Source organism: Podarcis raffonei, chromosome 3 (genome assembly GCF_027172205.1).
Source record: "Podarcis raffonei isolate rPodRaf1 chromosome 3, rPodRaf1.pri, whole genome shotgun sequence".
NCBI classification, from domain to species: Eukaryota; Metazoa; Chordata; class Lepidosauria; order Squamata; family Lacertidae; genus Podarcis; species Podarcis raffonei.
Window position 1 is genome coordinate 63,999,818 of NC_070604.1, and position 19,699 is coordinate 64,019,516.

Below are 19,699 nucleotides of genomic sequence, written 5' to 3' on the forward strand. Positions count from 1 at the left end.
CCAGCCAGATGCCTGGGAGAAACTCACAAGCAAAAGGGCTCTCTCCCCTCCTGCAGTTTCCAGCAACTGCTATTCAGAAGAATTACTGCCTCCGACCATGGAGACAGAGCATCACCTTCATCATGGCTAGTAGCCATTGATTGAAGCATCCTCCCTGGATTTGCCTAATCCTTTTTTAAAGTTATCAAAGTTGGTGACTATCACCAACTATGCAAGAGCTGAGGGATGTCCCTGGTGGTGGTGGGGCGGGCGGAGGGATGGAAGGGGGTGGGGAAAAGGGGGGGGGAATAATGTATGTGATTATATGGTTTGATAATTTGTTATGTTGAAATTGCTTAATAAAAATACTTTAAAAAACAACTATGCAAGGGGCATACTGTCCTGAAACTTCCAACATTTAGCTTCTATGGACATCCACGGATTCTAGCCTTATGTGTGTGTGTGGGGGGGGGGACTTTTCTCTGTCTGCTTTCTCCATGCCATGCCTCATTTTATAAACTTATATCACCTTACCTCCAACTCACCATTTCTCTAAACTGAAAAGTCCCAAATGTTGTCACCTTGCCTCATGGGGGGGTTGATCCATCTACTTGATTATTTCATTGGCCCATTTCTCGACTTTTCCTCCAACTTTACAACATGCTTTTCGATGTGAGGCAAACAGAACTATAAAGGGTATTCCAAATGAGGTCACGTCATAGATTTGCATAACGGCAGTATGATATTGGCAGTTTTATTTTCAATTCCTTTTCTGATAATCCCTAGCATGGGGACCTTGATGCAGATTGGCAGCCTGGCCCAGGGAGAAAGGGTTTTAAAAAACAACAACCCTGCTTCTGTGCTGCAGTCCCAAATCTAGATCACAGCTGCTTTTGTTAAAAAAGGAAAGTAAGAAGCATGGTCACTCCTAAGCATGCTATTACTGCACTGGGTCATTTGGCTTTGAGTTAGTATATAAACCCCAATTTCCAGATTCAGAGTGCTATGGGCTAAATCTACTGTACCAAAAGAACTGAAACTTTTTAAAAATTTAGTATAGGGATCAACTAATCCAGGAGTAATGTCACATTGGCCAGAATCATCATTTCTTTTCTTTCAGGCCCAGTTTTCCACACAATTACCATAGTCTAGTTAGGTATTTGCCTAACATCTCTATATGGCTCCTTTTGTGTGGAGGATGGGGAGAAAGGAATTCTTTTCATGAATTCCGATCTACATTCCACAAGGTGGCACCAATGCCTAATATATTCAGGCATGAAGAAGAGTGTTTACATTTCAAAGCTGACCACCCATAACAGATTAGGGGATTAATATTTTGCTCTAAAGGATCTGGCCTTTACTGTTGACATCAATTTATGTGCCACGTAGGCTTTTGCAGTTGTAAAAGTCATCCAGACTATAAACTGCACAATAGATGTCAACCTTCTTCTTAGTGTGCCTCCCTTGAGCACCTCATAAACAGCTGTGAGGAGCTAACTGTTCTTGCCAGCTGCATGGCAGCAGCGAGACGTCTTTCTCAGCACCAGCAAAAGTGGCTGTCACCGCTCGCCGCAAGAGAGCGACGCTGTTTTATTATTCATCAGCACCTATTTTCTTAACAAGTGTCTCTTATGCTGCTTCTGCGCACGGCTTATCGTTGATCTCCATTGCAAATAAAGCGCCGAGTCTATTTATGGCCAAGGCTTAAAGAACAGTAGAGCTCATGTACCATATGAGAACTTTTTGAAAAAGAGCCAAAGTACAGAGGTCAAGTTTCCTGTGCTATAAGCAACTTAAACAGGAACGTAACACTCTTTCCCCTAGCCTAGTTTGCAAAATAATCTGGCAATGGCTGGCAAACTAGGTCACTGCTCACATCATAATTATACACTTTGGTCTAGTGTAAATAAGTGGTCTAAAGTTATTATTATTTTTATTATTAGAGAAAGTTACAGAAAATATTATGGAGCAGCTTGGACCTGATCTGTTCTGCCAGAAGTTGAGGAGTCAAGCTTTGGCGCTTCGCAAACTTCAGCTCAGGGACAGGGTTCATGAAAATGTGTGCAAAACGTTGCTTTTCAGCTGTATGTGAACCTGTGTTGTGACTTTATATACTGTTACAAAACAAACACTAGAGTAATCCAACTCCCAGTATATTTTAAGCTTCTCTAGGAGCTTAGGGTTGCTTTATATGGAAAGATCTGTGTGAAGGTTGCAATTCTAAAAGCAGTGAATGGAATTTACTACCAAGTAATTGTACACAGGATTCTGCTGTAGGTGTACCTTTGAACTGTCATATATCATATGGAAACTCAAAAGAGCCAATATTGGCTATAACTCCCAATCAAATGTACACTCACTGGAAAAATCTGAGCTTGTGGCCATGTAATACATGAAATTGCTCTCCCTTTAAATAAATTTACAAAAACCCTAAATATTTTTTGAAAAAAACACTTGATAGCAGAGTTTGACAGCTTTGTAGCACCTGATAAACTGAAACTTATTATGCAGTTTGGTGCATGTAAACAAGAAGTTTTTCCTTGTATGATCAAGAGATGCCACTTATTGAAGGATCTCCTACCTAAAGAAATACGTAGACATAACTTTATAGTTCTTTGCTCTATCAGTCACCAAAGAAAGCAGAACTATCCCAGGAAGTTTACACAGAGTATTTAAATTCCAATAGTACGCCTTCTAGTTTAAAAACATGTTAAGTAATGTTAGACCCCTCAGTTGCTTTATTAGCCAGGCAACTATTTTTTAGAAGTATAGAATGTCAGCCATCTTGGATCCACACACTTTCCTAGCCAAATACCCCAAGCCATCCAGGTCAAAACTTGACCTCTGTTAAGTCTAAGTCAAAGATGCAGATTAGAGAGCCTTAAAATAAACTGATGCAAGGTTTCAACACAGCTATACCTGTATTCCTGTAAATAGCACATGCAGACAAAAATATAAAATCCTAATGTAATGGTAAGACGGCTGGAAGCAATTACTGCTTGAAACCAAGCATGCACAACCCCAAATATTGATTATTTGCTTATGTCAATGCCCTTGTTCTCAGTTGCCCTTGCCATCCCATATTCAATGATTTTGTTGATGCACAAGCATAAACCATGGGGAAATTTTTGAATTATCTTCATATGGAAGACTTAGAAGAACCAAAATAAGTTCTAGTCCAGTCGTTCTCTCTCTCAAGGCACAACCACCTGATCTTTCACCACCACCTCCCCCCTCTATAGGAACCTATCCCAAGGCCACATGGCAGAGAACAGGTGCAGGGCACCTGGAAAGAAAAAAATGTTGATGGGCGACAAAGGCAAGCCTTGTGTTACAACAGAAAAAGTACGGAAACCAAGACACACACCCAAGCTGACTGCCACAGATCTAGATGCAGTAATAAGAATGGTTGGCCAGCTAACCTTTTTCTATTTTATAAATACAGTACAAGAGAGTTCAAACCCAAGAATTCTTCTGTTCCCAGAAGCTTTTCCCACATGGAGTCTTGAACCATGACATGCCACCACATCTGTATTGGAAGTTACTATGAGACAGGGGGACAGGTCTAAACTTGTTGCATGTATTTCAGTTTTATTCTACAAGAGAGTTTGGTGAATGATGGGTCAGGTCAGCGCATTCAATTGCTGTGACCTTGTAAAAAAAAAAAGTGATTAAATCCATTGTCAAAGATATCACCTTTACTCATATTACTACTGAAACAGCATTTCACCTGATCTTAGCTATTGTTGGGGGGGAAATAGTGCCTACTCTTGCCTTAATGTATATACACAGCTTCTGCTCTTCTATGCCAAAATGTGGAAGTTATTAATTTTTGGTGTCACGATTCACCTTCTAGACAGTAAGACTCGTTTAACTTTGCCAAATGAAAACATTTCCCACCAAAGTTCAACTTCTCTTCTTTCTGCACAATGAAAACTCATGGAATGCAAGGGGTTTTTTCCGTTATCATTTGCTAACAGCATTAGGTGCTAAAGAGGGAACAAAACCTGTCTTTTGTTGAACCCTTCTGCATGACAGCAAATATATTTACGTGAAGAATCAAGTCTTATGGATAAGATAAGTGAGAGTATTTATAAAATTAAAGTTTAATAGATAAATAGAATAAATACTTTTATGCATCATAATTCTGGACGACTACATTTAAAGCAAGTAAATTGGCAAATCACAAAGTTGTTGCCTCTTGGCAATTTCACTTTAGATAAAATCACACAGGCATGTTACAATGTTACTTATGAGACTGATGTCATAATTAGGCTTAAATCCTTTTAAAAAAACTTTCTGCACTGATCATGACATATAGCATACAATGGTGTCATGTAGATTTTCTTTCAGAATGTTTCACACAACCCAACAGCTCAACAAGTTAAATGGGTTATATGTATCAAACATTTGTGAGGTGGAGAGGAGAAAAAAATAAAATTCTAAAGAAAAAAATTTGGTAACTGGTGTCTAGAAAAAATTAAAGCAGGTAACTTTTTTTTATTGACATTGGCAAATTAAAATAGAATAAATTAACAAGTATGTTCTCAAAAAAATTGTACAAAAATACTGTCAGATTTCCTAAAAAGCTTTCAACACAGTAGTTTGCCCCCCCTGTACTGAATAAACTATGTAAGCACAATGCCAAAATGAAAATATGCTGACGATAGAACCAGAATAAAATAAAATCCTATGAAATGCTTTCCCCAACAACTAGACACCATTCCATTCACACTATATTATTGTCTGTACAGATTGGGGGGTAGGGAGGAAAGAAAGAAAGGAAGGGAGAAGACAGCAGAGTTTAAGTAACAGTACTATTTTTCCTGATCAGAGAGGGTTTGGCCCACATTTGTTAAGCTTCCAGTTCAGCAGACTAAAAAAAAAAATTAGTTTCACTGCAAATGCATAGTTAAAAACAAAGCAAGAGGGCAGTATTTGTGCAGGAATCAACCCTGAAGTTCATGCAACCAACTAATGCAATATTTTTGTCCTTCAACTCAGAATTTGAATGCAGTTTTCAGTCATCTGAAATGATAGCCTATAGAAAATCCACAATATTAAGCACTTTGCCAATATTCATATCTAGCAGTTGAAATAATTGGTATGTTGCCAGTGAAGAAATTATAGCTGAGGAATTACTAAAAAAGACTGAATCAGTTAAAATTATTATAGGGAAGGGGAGGGCATAATGGAGTGTCCACGTTTAAGAAGAAGAAAAAAGTGGCAGCAAATTTAAAAGGGGGGAAACAATTATACAAGCTTATAGTTTACTCTGCTTCCCAGATACTTGAGCTCCTAAAAGCCTTTGAAATACTGTGTCTAGAGGGAATGTTTTCATTCATACAGATAAAAAAAGTCAAATCTTGTTTGGCAAGAAGTCAGCAGCTCACTCTGCTGGACTGCTGTTTGCAAACGAAGTCCGTCATGAAATCAAACTCGTTCTGTCCCAACCACAGCTCGGGAAGCTCCTTGATGCGATCCAAGCCCATTTCTATGACTAAGGACATAAGCACCTCCTCGTCGATGAAGTCAGTGTCTATGACATTGGGAGGCAGCATTGCTGCAGGGACGTGGGGCACAGAGGCTGGCACGCCGCTGCCTCCGCCGCCGCTGCCTCCGCTGTGCTTTGGGTTGCAGTCTCTGAAATGCTGGGTGGCTCCGTTGAGCTGGTGGCTGGCAGGGTGCAAGTCCGGCATGTAGTGGTTGTGAGGGTACGGGTGGTGGCTGAAGTACTGGTTGTTGAGCTTCTGCAGCTGCATGCTGGCCGTCAAGGGCCCCCCCTGGGTGGCAACCGTAGGAGCCATGAACTGGGAATTGTTAAACCTCGCTGTTGGAGGCAGGGTGCTGGGAGGGTGCCCCCCGTTCACGTTCCCCGGCCCCATGGCGTGCCGGATCCCACTGTTTGCATTCATATTTCCACCTCCGTAATGTATATGGTCGCTCATCAAGGCACTGAAGGCATGTTGCTGCTGCTGCTGGTGGTGGTGGGTGGGAAACTGACCCATTCCCATTCGATGCGCTGGGTGGTGATGAAGCCCATTGGTTCCGTCGGGGAAGCGCCCGTGGTTCATGGCCATCATGTGGTCTGCCATTTCCAGCCTTTAAAAGTTAATGTTTACAGAGAGAGAGAAAGAAAGAAAGAGATAAACATTGTGTGTGCGTGCGCGCTTGCCAGCAACCAGCGCCGCTTTTCTCACTAAACCGTCTGCAGGATAATCACGCCTCGCGGCACGAATTCTACCCCGGACAGGTCCTTCCCTCCTGACAGCAATGTTTCCTTACAGTTCTCAGGCGGCTCTGGGTTTCTTTTCTCCAGCCTGCAATAGGCAGGAAGGCACCTTGTGCAAAGGGGAAGGATACAGCCGCCTATCCCTCCCACCGCAACTCGTGCACACCCCGGAGCTAAATGAGCGTGCACACCATCAACAATCCCCCTTCCTCCCAACCCGAATTCATTTGCCTCCAACCGGGTACGTTTCTTTTATTTAAATTTTTTTTTAGCAAGCCCTTGCACGAAACGGCTTACATAAGAATGGCAGAGCGGCGCGCGACCTTCTCCCTTTCTCCTTGTCAAGAGCAACTTTGGGAATTTAAAGTCTGCAAGCGTTGTTTGCAATCCGAGAAGAAGTGGATTGAGGGGTCCTGCTGAAAATGCACTCCTTGGCCCCCTCTCCCCTCCAAACATCCCCATTGATCGCATTGCAGGAAGAAGGCCCCCCCCCGTCAAAAAAAGAGACCCCCACTTTGCGCGCCACTCACCTCACGCCCTCTCTCTTGTTTGCTCCAAACGTGTTGCTGAAATAAGTCAGTAAAGATCTCCCAGCATAGAGCAAGCGGTTGTCTTTTCCCCTCCTCTGTGCTCGCGTAAGTGGAGTATAATCTTTATATTATTGCTATTCCTGCTGCTGCTGCTGCTGCATAAACCAGTCTCAGAGCCGCTGCTTTCCCTCCTCGGCGCGTTTCTCATCAGCACTTGCCAACAATGAGCTGTATTTCCTACCCAGCTTTGGCCACAGCTAATATAGGATTTCAAAAGGGAGGAGCGAAAGCCTTCACAGGCAACCAGAAGTAAAACCTGGAGCAGGCGAAGAAGGGGGGGGAGAAAACCCAACAAGCCAGGCGGAACTGGAAGGAATCCAAAGAATCCTGTTCCTTCTGCCTGAGTGACACGTGGGTTTGCTGATGTCCTCCGGTCGGCGCGCTTTGCTAAGGACCTCCATTTCACAGATCTCGGAAATGGATCGGGGGACTGCCGGGGGGCAAGAGCGATGAGAGGGAACTGGAACCCTGGCCGCAGCGAGAGCCATCGCTCACCATTATGGATGGAGCATCATTTCGTGTTCAGCCGCGATCTGTTTACATTCCTTCCCTCGCCCTGATCTATCACGCTATTAGGGTGCTGGCTGTCGTACATTCCCAGCGTGGACATTTATTGCAGGGTTATTCGATATGGGTATTGTTATGTACTGAATTATTATTATTATTATTAGCCATCTGTATATAATGTCACCGTCCTTCCCCAGTCCTGGAGAGAGGCAACTCTGAAGCCCTTGAATTTTCAGAGAAAGCTGGCTCCCTTCTTTATCTTCCCACAATGGCTGCGCTCCCTTCCAGCACGTGGTAACAGGGAGGGCTCTTCAATAGGGCTACTTTGGAGCAAGGGCTAACTTATTCCCAGCCTCTCCCCTTTGCCGACTGCACACGCATACTGGTGTGGTGTGTTGCGCGCGCGCGCAAGCACAACCGCACAAAAAGAGCCTGCAGGATTCCTGGAGGAGCGCGTCCTCCAGGGCACGCACACCCAGATCCAAGCCACGCTTTCGAGGCGGCGCGCGGCTTCTCCGTGCACATTTTGCTGGTAGCTTTGGCACTCAAACGGAGGCGTCTCTGCTCTGCAAACAAATCCAGCGATCCTCGGCCCAGGCACCCCCCTCCCTCTCCCCGCCTTTTTTTTTTTTAGTAAACAAACATGAGCCACAGCAGTGTATACTTGCCCTTACTTCGGGAGGTTGGGGCTAAAGGCGGCTCTGCAGGATTGACCGGCCTCCCGGTATCTACGGAGGCAATCGGTTTTGCAGTAAGCAAACACTCATGGCAGGTTTATATGGCTGTAAAAAGGAGGCTACGCGATAATTGCTCTGTGAATAAAGCACGTCCCACCCGCCCGCATGTTTTCTACATCTGTGGTGCTGGCGCCCTCTTGGAAGCGTTGCTTAGCAGGGTCAAGACAGTTGATAATACAGGGACGGAAGCCCATCTCTGGCAGCCAACCTTGCGCATCTCTCTGTCTCTCATACACAACACACCCACCCACACCACAGTGAACTTAAAATATTAACCCGCAAGTTTGAAACTTCACCACTTTTCCCCATGGGCAGCCTGTCTGCACATTACCCCACAAAAACAACTCTAGAGCTGAGGATGGCTCACACTAAATGATCTGGGTTCGTTTGGGTCAGATCCTTGATAGGGTAGTTTTGACTTCGACCTAAAGTATTGGTACAGACAATCCATAGTGTACTGATGTTTTTGTAGCTTCTTGAATACCAAGTAGAAGGACAGAATGGGGAGCAAAGTCCAGTATTCCCTTTGGATTATCCAAAAGTAATGAGGTGCACAATCATTCATCCACAATAGTATTGGAATATTCTTATTTTGAGTACTTTTTTGGGGTGTGTGTGTTATTGGTTTGTTTCGTTCTTGATTTTATTATGCATTTTTATCTCGTATTTTAATGCTGTGAACTGCCCTGAGATCTATGGATGAAGGTTGGTATACAAATTTAATAAATAATAATAAATAAATGCATCCTCAAGTATTGTGGCAGTTAGCAAAGGACACCATGCGCCTTCCTATATAATACTGCATTTGTTTGTTTAATGCAACTGCCGCATATCCTGCCTATTTCCTCCCCATTGTGTCCTCACAATAAGCCTGTGGAGTAGGTTAGGCTGGGAGGTAGTAACCGAGCCAGGGTGAGCTTCATGTTTGAGTATGGATTTGAAGCCAGATGGACTCCTAAGGTTGTCGCACCTAGGCATGTTGCCTTCTTGGGCTGTAATCTTATATACAAGGGTCAGCTAACACACCCCCACACTCCACACACATTAAAGCAACTTGACCAGGCAGGGGTGGGGGTGGGCTTCCAGCATTTTGCTTCCTATTACAGTGTTGTAATTTTTCCCATGCCAAGGAGCCTCATCGTCTGGTGCTGTGCAGCTGCAAAACAGTCTTAGGGATAAGTGTTATTTCCTGTTTCCTGTGCTCTATGGCCTTCAAAGCAGTGTTACCAAATGGTTAGAGTGCTGGACAAGGACCTGGGAGACCATGGTTCAAGCTCACTGGGCGACTGTCTTTCAGCCTCACCTACCTAGCAGGGGTGTTTTAAGGATGACATAGGGAAAGGGAGAATGAAAAGGAGGGATATAAATGTAATAAAGAAACTATAATATAATATAGGCGCTGCTGCAAGGTGACTCAAGGCAGAGGCACCTGATTTTTGGAGGGCTGGTGAGTTCTTCACAACAACCTGGCAGAACAATTTTTAAAAAATAAATAATGTGTTTGTTTAATTGCCAAATTATTGGGGTCTTGGAGAGCCCAATTCTAGCCTGCGAGGTAGTCATTCTTGATATACACACAAAGGTGACAGTTAAGTCTCATTGAATTCTGCGAGGCTTACTTGTGAGTAGACATGCATAGTATTGCTCTGTTAATGCTCTACATTCCTACATCAGGCGTAGCAAAAGTAGTACCCTCCAGATGTTGACAGTCTACCGCTCCCACCAACCCTGACCATAAGCCATGATGGCTGGGAGTGATGAGAGTTGAAGTGTAACAACAAACGTTGGGTATTGGCTGCCCAGATCTACTTGGCTGCTGCAATGAGAAGATTCTGATGAGAACAGAGACTATGCTTTCAGTACCATTATCACTAAATTAGAGTTGGGCAAGCAGAGAAAACTATGCTAACAACAAAAAAGTACCTTATTCACTAAAGTAAGGAAGTCGACTTGTCTTTACAGCTACAAAGTAATAGAACAGAATGAAACAGTCAGCCAGCTAAAATAATTGCTGGAGTAATTTATCTTGCATAATTGCCAGATCAAAGTTATAGACAGATACTCAGGTCTCTGATATCAGGTGTGTATACTTTCTTCCATCCTTTCCATCTTTAGAGGAAAATGCCATGTGAGAAGCAGTCCTGAGTGCAGGGAGTCTCCTAATATGGAGCTTTGTTTGCCAAGACCAGGGTGAAGCTGACAGCGTGGAGTTTTGTCCTGGAAGAAGGTTTATTATTATTTGACTTTCCATTTTTCTGGTATTCATATGGGAATTCATCTGAACACACCGTGAGTTGTGGGGGATTAAACTGCAGTGAAACGGGACGCTTGGTCCCAGGGGATGCTGAGAGCTAAATTATTTGGTATTATTACTGCTGCTAAACAGGAAAACAATGGGCCCTCCGGAATTTAATCTTGGATCAGTATGCTGACCTTGCATGAATTACTGAGGGAGGAGGGCAGGAGGGTGTGTAGTTTAACTCTTCCAGTTACATTAGCTGGCTTTTTGGGTTTTTCTTTTCGCAACAGTATCATAGATCCAGTGGGGTCTATCATGATTCCACCTTTCTTTTCAGGTATTGTGCCCAGCAATCCACCAATTTTGGGTATATGTTATCTGGTCTTGGGTGTACCAGACAGGAATTCTGTCACATTGCCTAACAGTCTCCTTGCACAAGAGGTGGCTTGGGGTATGGTGTTGGGGACATCCAAGTTGGTGATCCTGTGAGAAATCAACATTGATGCTGTGACATCCCTTGTTAGTCACTGGCAGCAGGAAACATAATCTGGCCAGTTTAAACTGTGGTTCTTTCTGTGAGGTTGGTCTCTTGATATAAAGGTTGCACCAGCAGGGAGCCACTTCAGAAACAGGATGGGAAAGGTTTTCAACAGCTTGGGTCTCCTGGTTTCTTAGTCACTCACGTCTTGACTTAGGTATTTACTAGGGACCCAGGGACAAATCCCTCCAAGTGAATTCACCTGATTTGATCCACTCATGAATGAGATCAGTTCCTCAGAATTATTAGTCCTGCAGATCCTTTTACAGAGCAGACCCGACAACCGCATTGCTAACTGGTCTCTTCTTGTAATTTTTTAAAAAAAGACAATCCAGCCATGTTCCCCACCTCCTGCACATGATGGCACATCATCCTGTTGGTTCTATAGCAGTGGTGTCCAAACTTTTTTCAAAGAGGGCCAGATTAGATGAAGTGAAGGGCCATGGGGGCTGACCAAAGTTGACCTTTTTTTTAGGATTGAAGTTGTTGAGCTTTTTTATGATTTTACCCCTAAGTTGTTGAGCTCTTTTTCAGGATTGTTGCTGAGCTTCTTTTAAGGTTGGAGTTCTTGAGTTTCTTTTGAAGTTGGAAATAAACCGCCACAGGGGCCCGATTAGGCCCCCGAAATGGACTTTGGACATGCCTGTTCCATGGGGACTTGCAGTGTTTCATTACAATGGGTGGTGGAAAGGGAGCCCCATGTGCCAGCTGCCTCAGATAGCTGGACTAAAGCACATTCAAAGAATTCTGGGAACTGTGGTTTACCACTCATGGAGTTACAGTGCCCAGCAACCCTCAACAAAATGCTGTGCCCAGAATTCTCTGAGGGGTGAAATGTGCTTCAAATATGCTTGAAAGGTACCATGTCTACACAGAGCTCATATAACCCCATGGTATACCACAGAGCTGCAAGGCAATGTAGTGCATGGGGCCATAGTGGAAGGAAACTCATGATAAATCTAATTCAACATGATCTAGAGTTCATTTGAGGGTGGCAAAGAATATTAATTGTTCACCACGTGCGCTGCTCTGGTTCGCCAGAAGCAGCTTAGTCATGCTGGCCACATGACCTGGAAGCTGTACGCCGGCTCCCTCAGCCAATAAAGCAAGATGAGCGCCGCAACCCCAGAGTTGGTCACAACTGGACCTAATGGCCAGGGGTCCCTTTACCTTATTGCATCTGCACAGTTCAGAACAGTGGAGTTATTTATATTTAAGGTGGTGATGGGCAGGGAGTCCAACGACTGCTTATTATTTTGAAGTACATTGTTATGTTGTTGATATTATTGAAGTGCTCATTGGTGTCTGTCGATGCATTGTTGTTCTTTTCTATACTGTAAACCTTGCCAACAAAGGTCCGTATAGTTAAAGCCATGGTTTTCCCAGTAGTGATGTATGGAAGTGAGAGCTGGACCATAAAGAAGGCTTATCGCCGAAGAATTGATGCTTTTGAATTATGGTGCTGGAGGAGACTCTTGAAAGTCCCATGGACTGCAAGAAGATCAAACCTATCTATTCTTAAGGAAATCAGCCCTGAGTGCTCACTGGAAGGACAGATCCTGAAGCTGAGACTCCAATACTTTGGCCACCTCATGAGAAGAGAAGACTCCCTGGAAAAGACCCTGATGTTGGGAAAGATTGAGGGCACAAGGAGAAGGGGACGACAGAGGACGAGATGGTTGGACAGTGTTCTCGAAGCTACAAACATGAGTCTGACCAAACTGCGGGAGGCAGTGGAAGACAGGAGTGCCTGGTGTGCTCTGGTCCATGGGGTCACGAAGAGTGTGACACGACTAAACGACTAAACAACAACATACTGTAAACCAACTTTAACACGACTGTTGTGTAGGAAGACTGCATATAAATTAAAAATTCAATTGAAAGTTTAAAATATGAATTTAGTTCTGGTTCTTATTAAATATTTTTTAACACGTTACTTGCCTTAAAAAGTAATGTGGTAACTGATCCAGACACAACTGATCCAGACACTTTGAATCACTTTAGACCCATTTTGTGCAGAACAAAATCAAACTTGTAGTATAATTTGAAAAATAAATATAATGCTAACTATTTAATTTGGGAATTTTTAAAAACTGCTTATTTTTTAATTTTTAAGAGCTTTCACAAACAAAATACATGCAACAGAACAACACACACACACACACACACGAAAAGAAACCATTAACCATATTGTTGAAAGTAAAATGGGATTAGAGGGTAAATATTTTATTAAAAAGGTACAGATGGCGATCATTTTGCGCATATTCAGTTGACGCACGACTGCGTTGACCCATGTGGGGATCCTTTTGGACATGGAAGATGGTAGAAAGGGGGCGGGGCCATAATGTGCTATGTGCACTCCACTGACACGCACAGAGACCAGGTACGCAACTCCAGCACAAATTGGGGGTTGCCTGCGTTTACTCACACGGATACTACATTCTCTGGACTTTTGCCAGTCACATTGGATAACTGATGTTGCAGAATGAATTTAAGGCCAAGACAGGCTCTTTCCACCCTTTTGTAACAGGAGCTGCAAATACTTATATTGCTAACTAGTGCAATTCAGGGTTTGGTTTTCTCTGAATTCTGAATATTTTGTGTGTTGCTGTTGGGTTTTTTTTAGAAGAATCCTGTTAACAAATCGATTCCAGGAAAGAATCAATATGTTGCAGACTTTTTTGATCAAGGGCTGAACCAACTTAGCTACCAATTGCACTATACATTTAAAGCCAAATCATTTCACTTTAAACAATCACGGTCTCCCCCAAAGAATACCCAGGGCTGCAGTTTTGTCAGGGGCGCTAAGAGATCCCCATTCTCCTCACAGAGCTCTGGGAATTGTAGCTGGGGGTCCCCTAATAATTCTCAGCACCGTTAAGAAACTACACTTCCCAGGATGCTTTGAGGGAAGACTTGACTATTTAAAGTGGCACGATACTGTTTTAAATGTATAATGCAGATGCACCCTTCGACATACACAGATTGGATACTTTGAAGTCACTGGACTTAAGGTCCATTGATTTTGCTGTCTACTATTCTTACTATTTTGTTGGATTCAACCCTGAGTGTTGTTTCCTTCTTAGTCTTCTCACATGCTTTTAGGAGAAGAGGGGTCTAACTTTTATTTTAAGTAGCCAAGAACATTTCTGAGCAAAATCAGAACAAAAGTGATGGAATGGCAGCAGTCACAGGGAAACATGGACACTTCCAGCATCACTTCAGGAACCCTCTTCACAGAGGACTTCTTTGATGGACAGCAGCCTGAGAGTGGCTGGCAGGGCAAAGCTCTACTTGAGCAACAAGAGGATGACCAGGCCTAGGGATGTCCACCAATCTTTCCTATTCTTCCTTTTTACAGATGACTCACTGGGAGCTATCATTTCTCAAAATATAGTTGGAACAGAGAAGAGCCTTCACTGTCACTCAAAAAACCTTCTGACTATCAATGCACAAACATTGTTTTGGGAGCTGGATAAATTCTAATAAATGATCCATTTTTCCCAATTGCTTCCCTGTTATATCCTCATATATGCATACATTTATTCTAGGGATCTGTACCACAGTTTCTCTTCAAAAAGAACTCAAAGCAGCTCCCGACAATAAAATTAATAAGTGGAATAGCATCAAACTAAAATGGAAAACATTATTAAAATATCAAAAGCAGCATAAATGAAAAAAGAGCTGGCTCACCAGACATATACATTGCCTGCAATGAAAAATACTGTGTATGAGCTGATGTGAAAGTTGTATGTACTGTTGCACAGTGAGGGCTCTTTCACAGCTACAAGTGCCTATGTGATATTGTCACTGAGAGATGAACAAAAATGTGTTGTGTGTGACTGCATCCTTAAACTAGGGGCCAAACTGCACATCTATGACTGCATCTCCCAATGTTTGTAATCTTTGCTAAAAAGCAACTGTTGTTGTTGTTGTTTAGTCGTGTCCGACTCTTCATGACCCCATGGACCAGAGCACGCCAGGCACTCCTGTCTTCCACTGCCTCCCGTAGTTTGGTCAAACTCATGTTGGTAGCTTCGAGAACACTATCCAACCATCTCGTCCTCTGTCGTCCCCTTCTCCTTGTGCCCTCCATCTTTCCCAGCATCAGAGTCTTTTCCAGGGAGTCTTCTCTTCTCATGAGGTGGCCAAAGTATTGGACTCTCAGCTTCAGGACCTGTCATTCCAGTGAGCACTCAGGGCTGATTTCCTTAAGAATGGATAGGTTTGATCTTCTTGCAGTCCATGGGACTCTCAAGAATCTCCTCCAGCACCATAATTCAAAAGCATCAATTCTTCGGCGACCAGCCTTCTTTATGGTCCAGCTCTCAAAAAGCAACTGTAGGGCCCACAAATTGGATTGGGGGGTACTGGTGGACTTGGCACTAGTTCTTCATTCACAGCATTTCCCTGACTAAAATTTTCTTCATCATAAAACAGGGAGATAGATACCCGTATTGTACTCACCTTCTCCCCGCCTGTCCCTGTGGTGATTAGGGTGTGCATGTGATGTCAGCCAGCCAATTGACACACCAAAAAGGGCTACCCTTTTCTTCTCCATTACTGTGGCCCAGATCCAATTGTCCCCACCCCTCAGCAGCTGTTTTTAAACCACAAAAAAGGCAGGAAGAGCAGAAATGCCATGTTATGTTTAGTTTGGACCTAACCTGAACCAAATTAAAGCAGATATCTGGCCTAAGATAAAAACTTAAGTAAACAGTCATGAACTGGAAGGAGAATGAATCTGAATTATAATTTTTGTTAAGCATAGCACACATTTGATTTTAAACCACAGAGTGAACATTGCTGTTTGCACCATTTGTTTCCTTCGGTTTTGTTCCAGCACACTTAAAATGCTTCATCTTCCTTTAAAGTTAAAAGGATTAATTTCATGCCTCTGGAGGTTAGCCATCATTACCCTATTCCAGAGCTTCTCCCGTATGAAATTGGAGACTGGGAACAGCTTTTCTCACAGTGAAGGCGATTTGAAAGAAAGATCACTGTTTATGAGTTGTCTATCCAACCAACTTTAGAACTAGCAAACAAAAGACCCCAACAACGACCAGTCATATTTCTAACTGCAATCAAAATTAAAATGGGAAAATAATAAAAAAGCTCATCCAGTTTTATTTAACACGTTTGACATATACATGGGCAGAACATCTAGGACTATATAAAGCATACAAGCTAGAACAAGCAAAATGGAATCCATTACATATATTATTTATGTCAGAGATTGCTAACTCTTTTCAGGTATTTATGTGTATGCACTATCATTACTTTTTAAGGCCTGAATGAAATGAAGGGAACCACAGTTTAAGAAGCATATTGACAAGCTGGAATGTGTGCAGAGGAGAGTGAACAAGATGATAATGGGTCTGGAAACCAAGCCTTATGAGGAATGGTTGAGGGAGTTTGGTATATTTAGTCTAGAAAAGTGGAGACTGAGAGGAGATTTAATAGTGATCTTCCAATATCTAAAGGGCTGTCACATAGAAGCAAGCTTGTTTTCACCTGCTCCTGAGGACAGGACCCAAACCAATAGCTTCAAGTTACAAGAAAGGAGATTCTGACTAAACATCAGGAAGAACTTTCTGATGGTAAGAACTGCTTGATGGTGAAACGAACTCCCTCGGAAGGTGGTGGACTCTCATTCCTTTTAAGCAGAGGTCGGATGGTCATATGCTATGGATGCTTTAGTTGAGATTCCTGCACTGCAGTGGGGATTGGGCTAGATGACCCCCAGGGTCTCTTCCAACTCCATGATTCTATGGATTTCTTGCAGACAGTCATAATGGATGAGGAGGATGGAATGCAAGAGATTGAAGCTAACATCCAAACAAGGCCAATATGTGTTTCTGTCAGAGGTGGTGTATTAGTCACATGCTTGTGTGTCCCCTGTCCCCCCCGTCCCTATGCCTTCATGCAGCCCATTATTTTTATACTACTAGTTTTCTGGTGTAGAGCTTATGCATTGTGACCAAGTAACATACCAAGCATCCTATTTGTACTGTTACTTTGGCTTAGTGCAACCATAGGCAAACTCGGCCCTCCAGATGTTTTGGGACTACAACTCCCATCATCACTAAGTAACAGGACCAGTGGTCAGGGATGATGGGAACTGTAGTCTCAAAACATCTGGAGGGCTGAGTTTGCCTATGCCTGGCTTAGTGTTTGTAGCTGAGAAAATATACCAATTTCTGGGCTGTCCAAGTTCAAATGTGGCAGCTCCCATGACAGAAAATAATAACCAAAACACCCAACCTTTTCTATACAAAAGTTTTGTAGACAGCTAGATGTCAAGGTGAAGGTTTCTATTAGCTTTTCCCCTGATGTGCTAGTTTTTCACATGAAGGCTTGTTTGATGAGTCATTCAGTGATGTCATCACCAGCCAGTAGTCTGAAGTGGTGTAGCCCAGAAACAGATGTATCTCTATATCTGCTTTTTGTGCAATGTTGGCCTTTGTGAACATTCTCTATACTCTCTTATCTCAGTGAACATATTTGTTCTTGTACATCCTCACTTTGACTTGTATATTAAGTATAATCCAGAGAAAATTAAGAATAACAGAGTGCTACATACAGGGGGCATTCTATGGGTTTTACCTCCCTTATATAGCTCCTGTTAGCTTCTTTTAAATTGTATATATTTTTATAAGTTCAAATTACATCTAAAAATGATCATTGTAATAAATACAGCTTACAATATTTTGAGTACTGCTGCTATTTTTGGATGAAAGATACATTAGTTTAATGTAAATCTTCTCCATGATCATTTGACATACAGGAGTGTATATCTTAAGTTAATGAAATTCAGTAGATGTTAATAATAATTAGCAGCAGGAGGTGCAAAAGTATTAAGACTATATTGGTCTTCTGGTTTTATTGAAGATTAGTTGGTTAAATACTTTCTACATTAATTTATCATTTCCAAACCCTTGCCAGTAATTCCTCCACACACTAACTCTCTCCTATTCTTCTCTGTTTTCAGATACTTGACACCCAGATTCTTCTTAAATTATCTGTGCTGTTAGCCCTTGAGGCCCCCTGCTTCCCTTTAAGTTTCCAGAATCAATTATCCCTGCCAGCACTGACTGCAGTGTCCTCAGGTTTTACCTAGAAAGCTCTCACTGAAAATGTCTCCCTAAATTGCCAGTTTACTATGGCTTACTTGCAGTACTATCAGAGGAACCACAAACAATAAAAAATAGGCCATGTCTTCCATTATTACAAGTTTTAGACAAGAAAAAATGCCTTTATCATGCTGAAATCACCAAAATATATTATGAAGTAATTATGTTGTATACGTAGAGTGACAGAAATGTATATCGGGGTCATTTTTGGCTTAACTCAATTGGCAATGGCCATGTTCAGATGCCATGCTAAACAACAGTTCAGCATGATGAAAGCAAGCCTTGGACTGTGCCCTCCCTCTGCCCTCCAGTAGGACTGGGAGCTGCTTCACACGTAACACTAAGTCAAAGAATGACATAGCACAAAAATGTGAGGTTAAGGGCTCCTGTGGAGAAAATGGCTGCCACTGCACTCCGTGCCTTTGGTTCTTCTACCGCTGCTCTGCTGTGACCTAAGTGATGAATTGGCTTAGTGTGTTGTCCAAACCTGGGCCTGCAGCTTGTCAAAAACTGTAAATCCAAGATCAGATGTTGGTTGTAGCGTGCGGTTCATCTGGAGGGAGAAAAACTGTGAGTCCAGGTTCAGAGAACATTATAAGTCACTGAGCTTTGCTCAGAGGAGCTCAGTAGCAGGGCCAGAGCAGCAAAGTGAGTGTGATTTCCTTTCCTGGAACACACACATTTGCCTATTTACGTTAAGTCACAGAATCATAGAATTGTAGAGTTGAAAGGTACCCCATGGGTCATCTAGTCCAACCCCCTGCCATGCAGGAATCTCAACTAAAACATCCAAGACAGATGGCCATTCAACCTCTGCTTAAAAACTTCCAAGGAAGGAGAGCCCATCACCTCCCAAGGGAGTTGGTTCCACTGATGAACAGCTCTTTAGTCTGTTCATACTAGTCCTAGTTAGCATTATGTGTGCACCAGCTCTGTGAATAGTAGTTCAAAAGCTGTGCTTCTGGTTGAGATTAAATGCAGATTGTTGTGTCATTGGAACATGACAAAATGTGGTTAATATTTGCTATGGTTTGTCTGAAACAAGCAGAATTCCCACCATATATTATGATGCTGGCTTGTTTAAAGCAAACCATAATTAACTTTAACTACAGTTTGCAGTCCACACAATTTATGAAACTGGTTAATGAAAATCAGAAGCAAGAACTTCTGCATTAATCCTCATGGCTGCACTGAAGGAAGAGGGGACATGCACAAATCCAAAACATGCTGTGGCTCAGTAATAACAGTAATAATGTAACACTGTTAGTCTTGTCATCACACTGGATACGGATGCTTTGGTCTACTTTCGTTTAAGGTACAGGTAAAGTCGTGGCCGACTCTGGGGTTGTGGCACTCATCTCACTTTACTGGCCGAGGGAGCTGGCGTACAGCTTCCGGGTCATGTGGCCAGCATGACTAAGCCGCTTCTGGCGAACCAGAGCAGCGCACGGAAACGCCGTTTACCTTCCCACCGGAGCGGTACCTATTTACCTACTTGCACTTTGACGTGGTTTGGAACTGCTAGGTTGGCAGGAGCAAGGACCGAGCAACAGGAGCTCACCCCGTCGTGGGGATTCAAACCGCCGACCTTCTGATCAGCAGGTCCTAGGCTCTGTGGTTTAACCCACAGCGCCACCCGCGTCCCCTGCTTTTGTTTATTCATGCAATATATTTTATTTACGATATCTTATATTCAATAGAATATGAATGAAAGTTTTTAAACACTGCATGACTGGTGGAGTTT

The 19,699-nt window shown here is 42.8% G+C and overlaps 1 protein-coding gene across 1 annotated transcript; it reads right to left on the reverse strand.

Annotated features, from left to right (window-relative positions):
* Positions 1–4,061: 4,061 nt before the first annotated feature.
* Positions 4,062–7,254, reverse strand: CITED2 (Cbp/p300 interacting transactivator with Glu/Asp rich carboxy-terminal domain 2). The gene is made up of 2 exons (XM_053382057.1): positions 6,742–7,254; positions 4,062–6,081 (listed from the first exon to the last, which is right to left on the reverse strand). Exon 2 carries the CDS (start codon positions 6,072–6,074, stop codon positions 5,361–5,363), a length of 714 nt encoding a protein of 237 aa, XP_053238032.1. The 5' UTR covers positions 6,075–6,081; positions 6,742–7,254; the 3' UTR covers positions 4,062–5,360.
* Positions 7,255–19,699: the final 12,445 nt, after the last annotated feature.

What these genes read in the sequence shown, in the direction of transcription:
- CITED2 (XM_053382057.1), bottom strand. Translation starts at nt 6,074, where the DNA reads ATGGCAGACCACATGATGGCCATGAACCACGGGCGCTTCCCCGACGGA.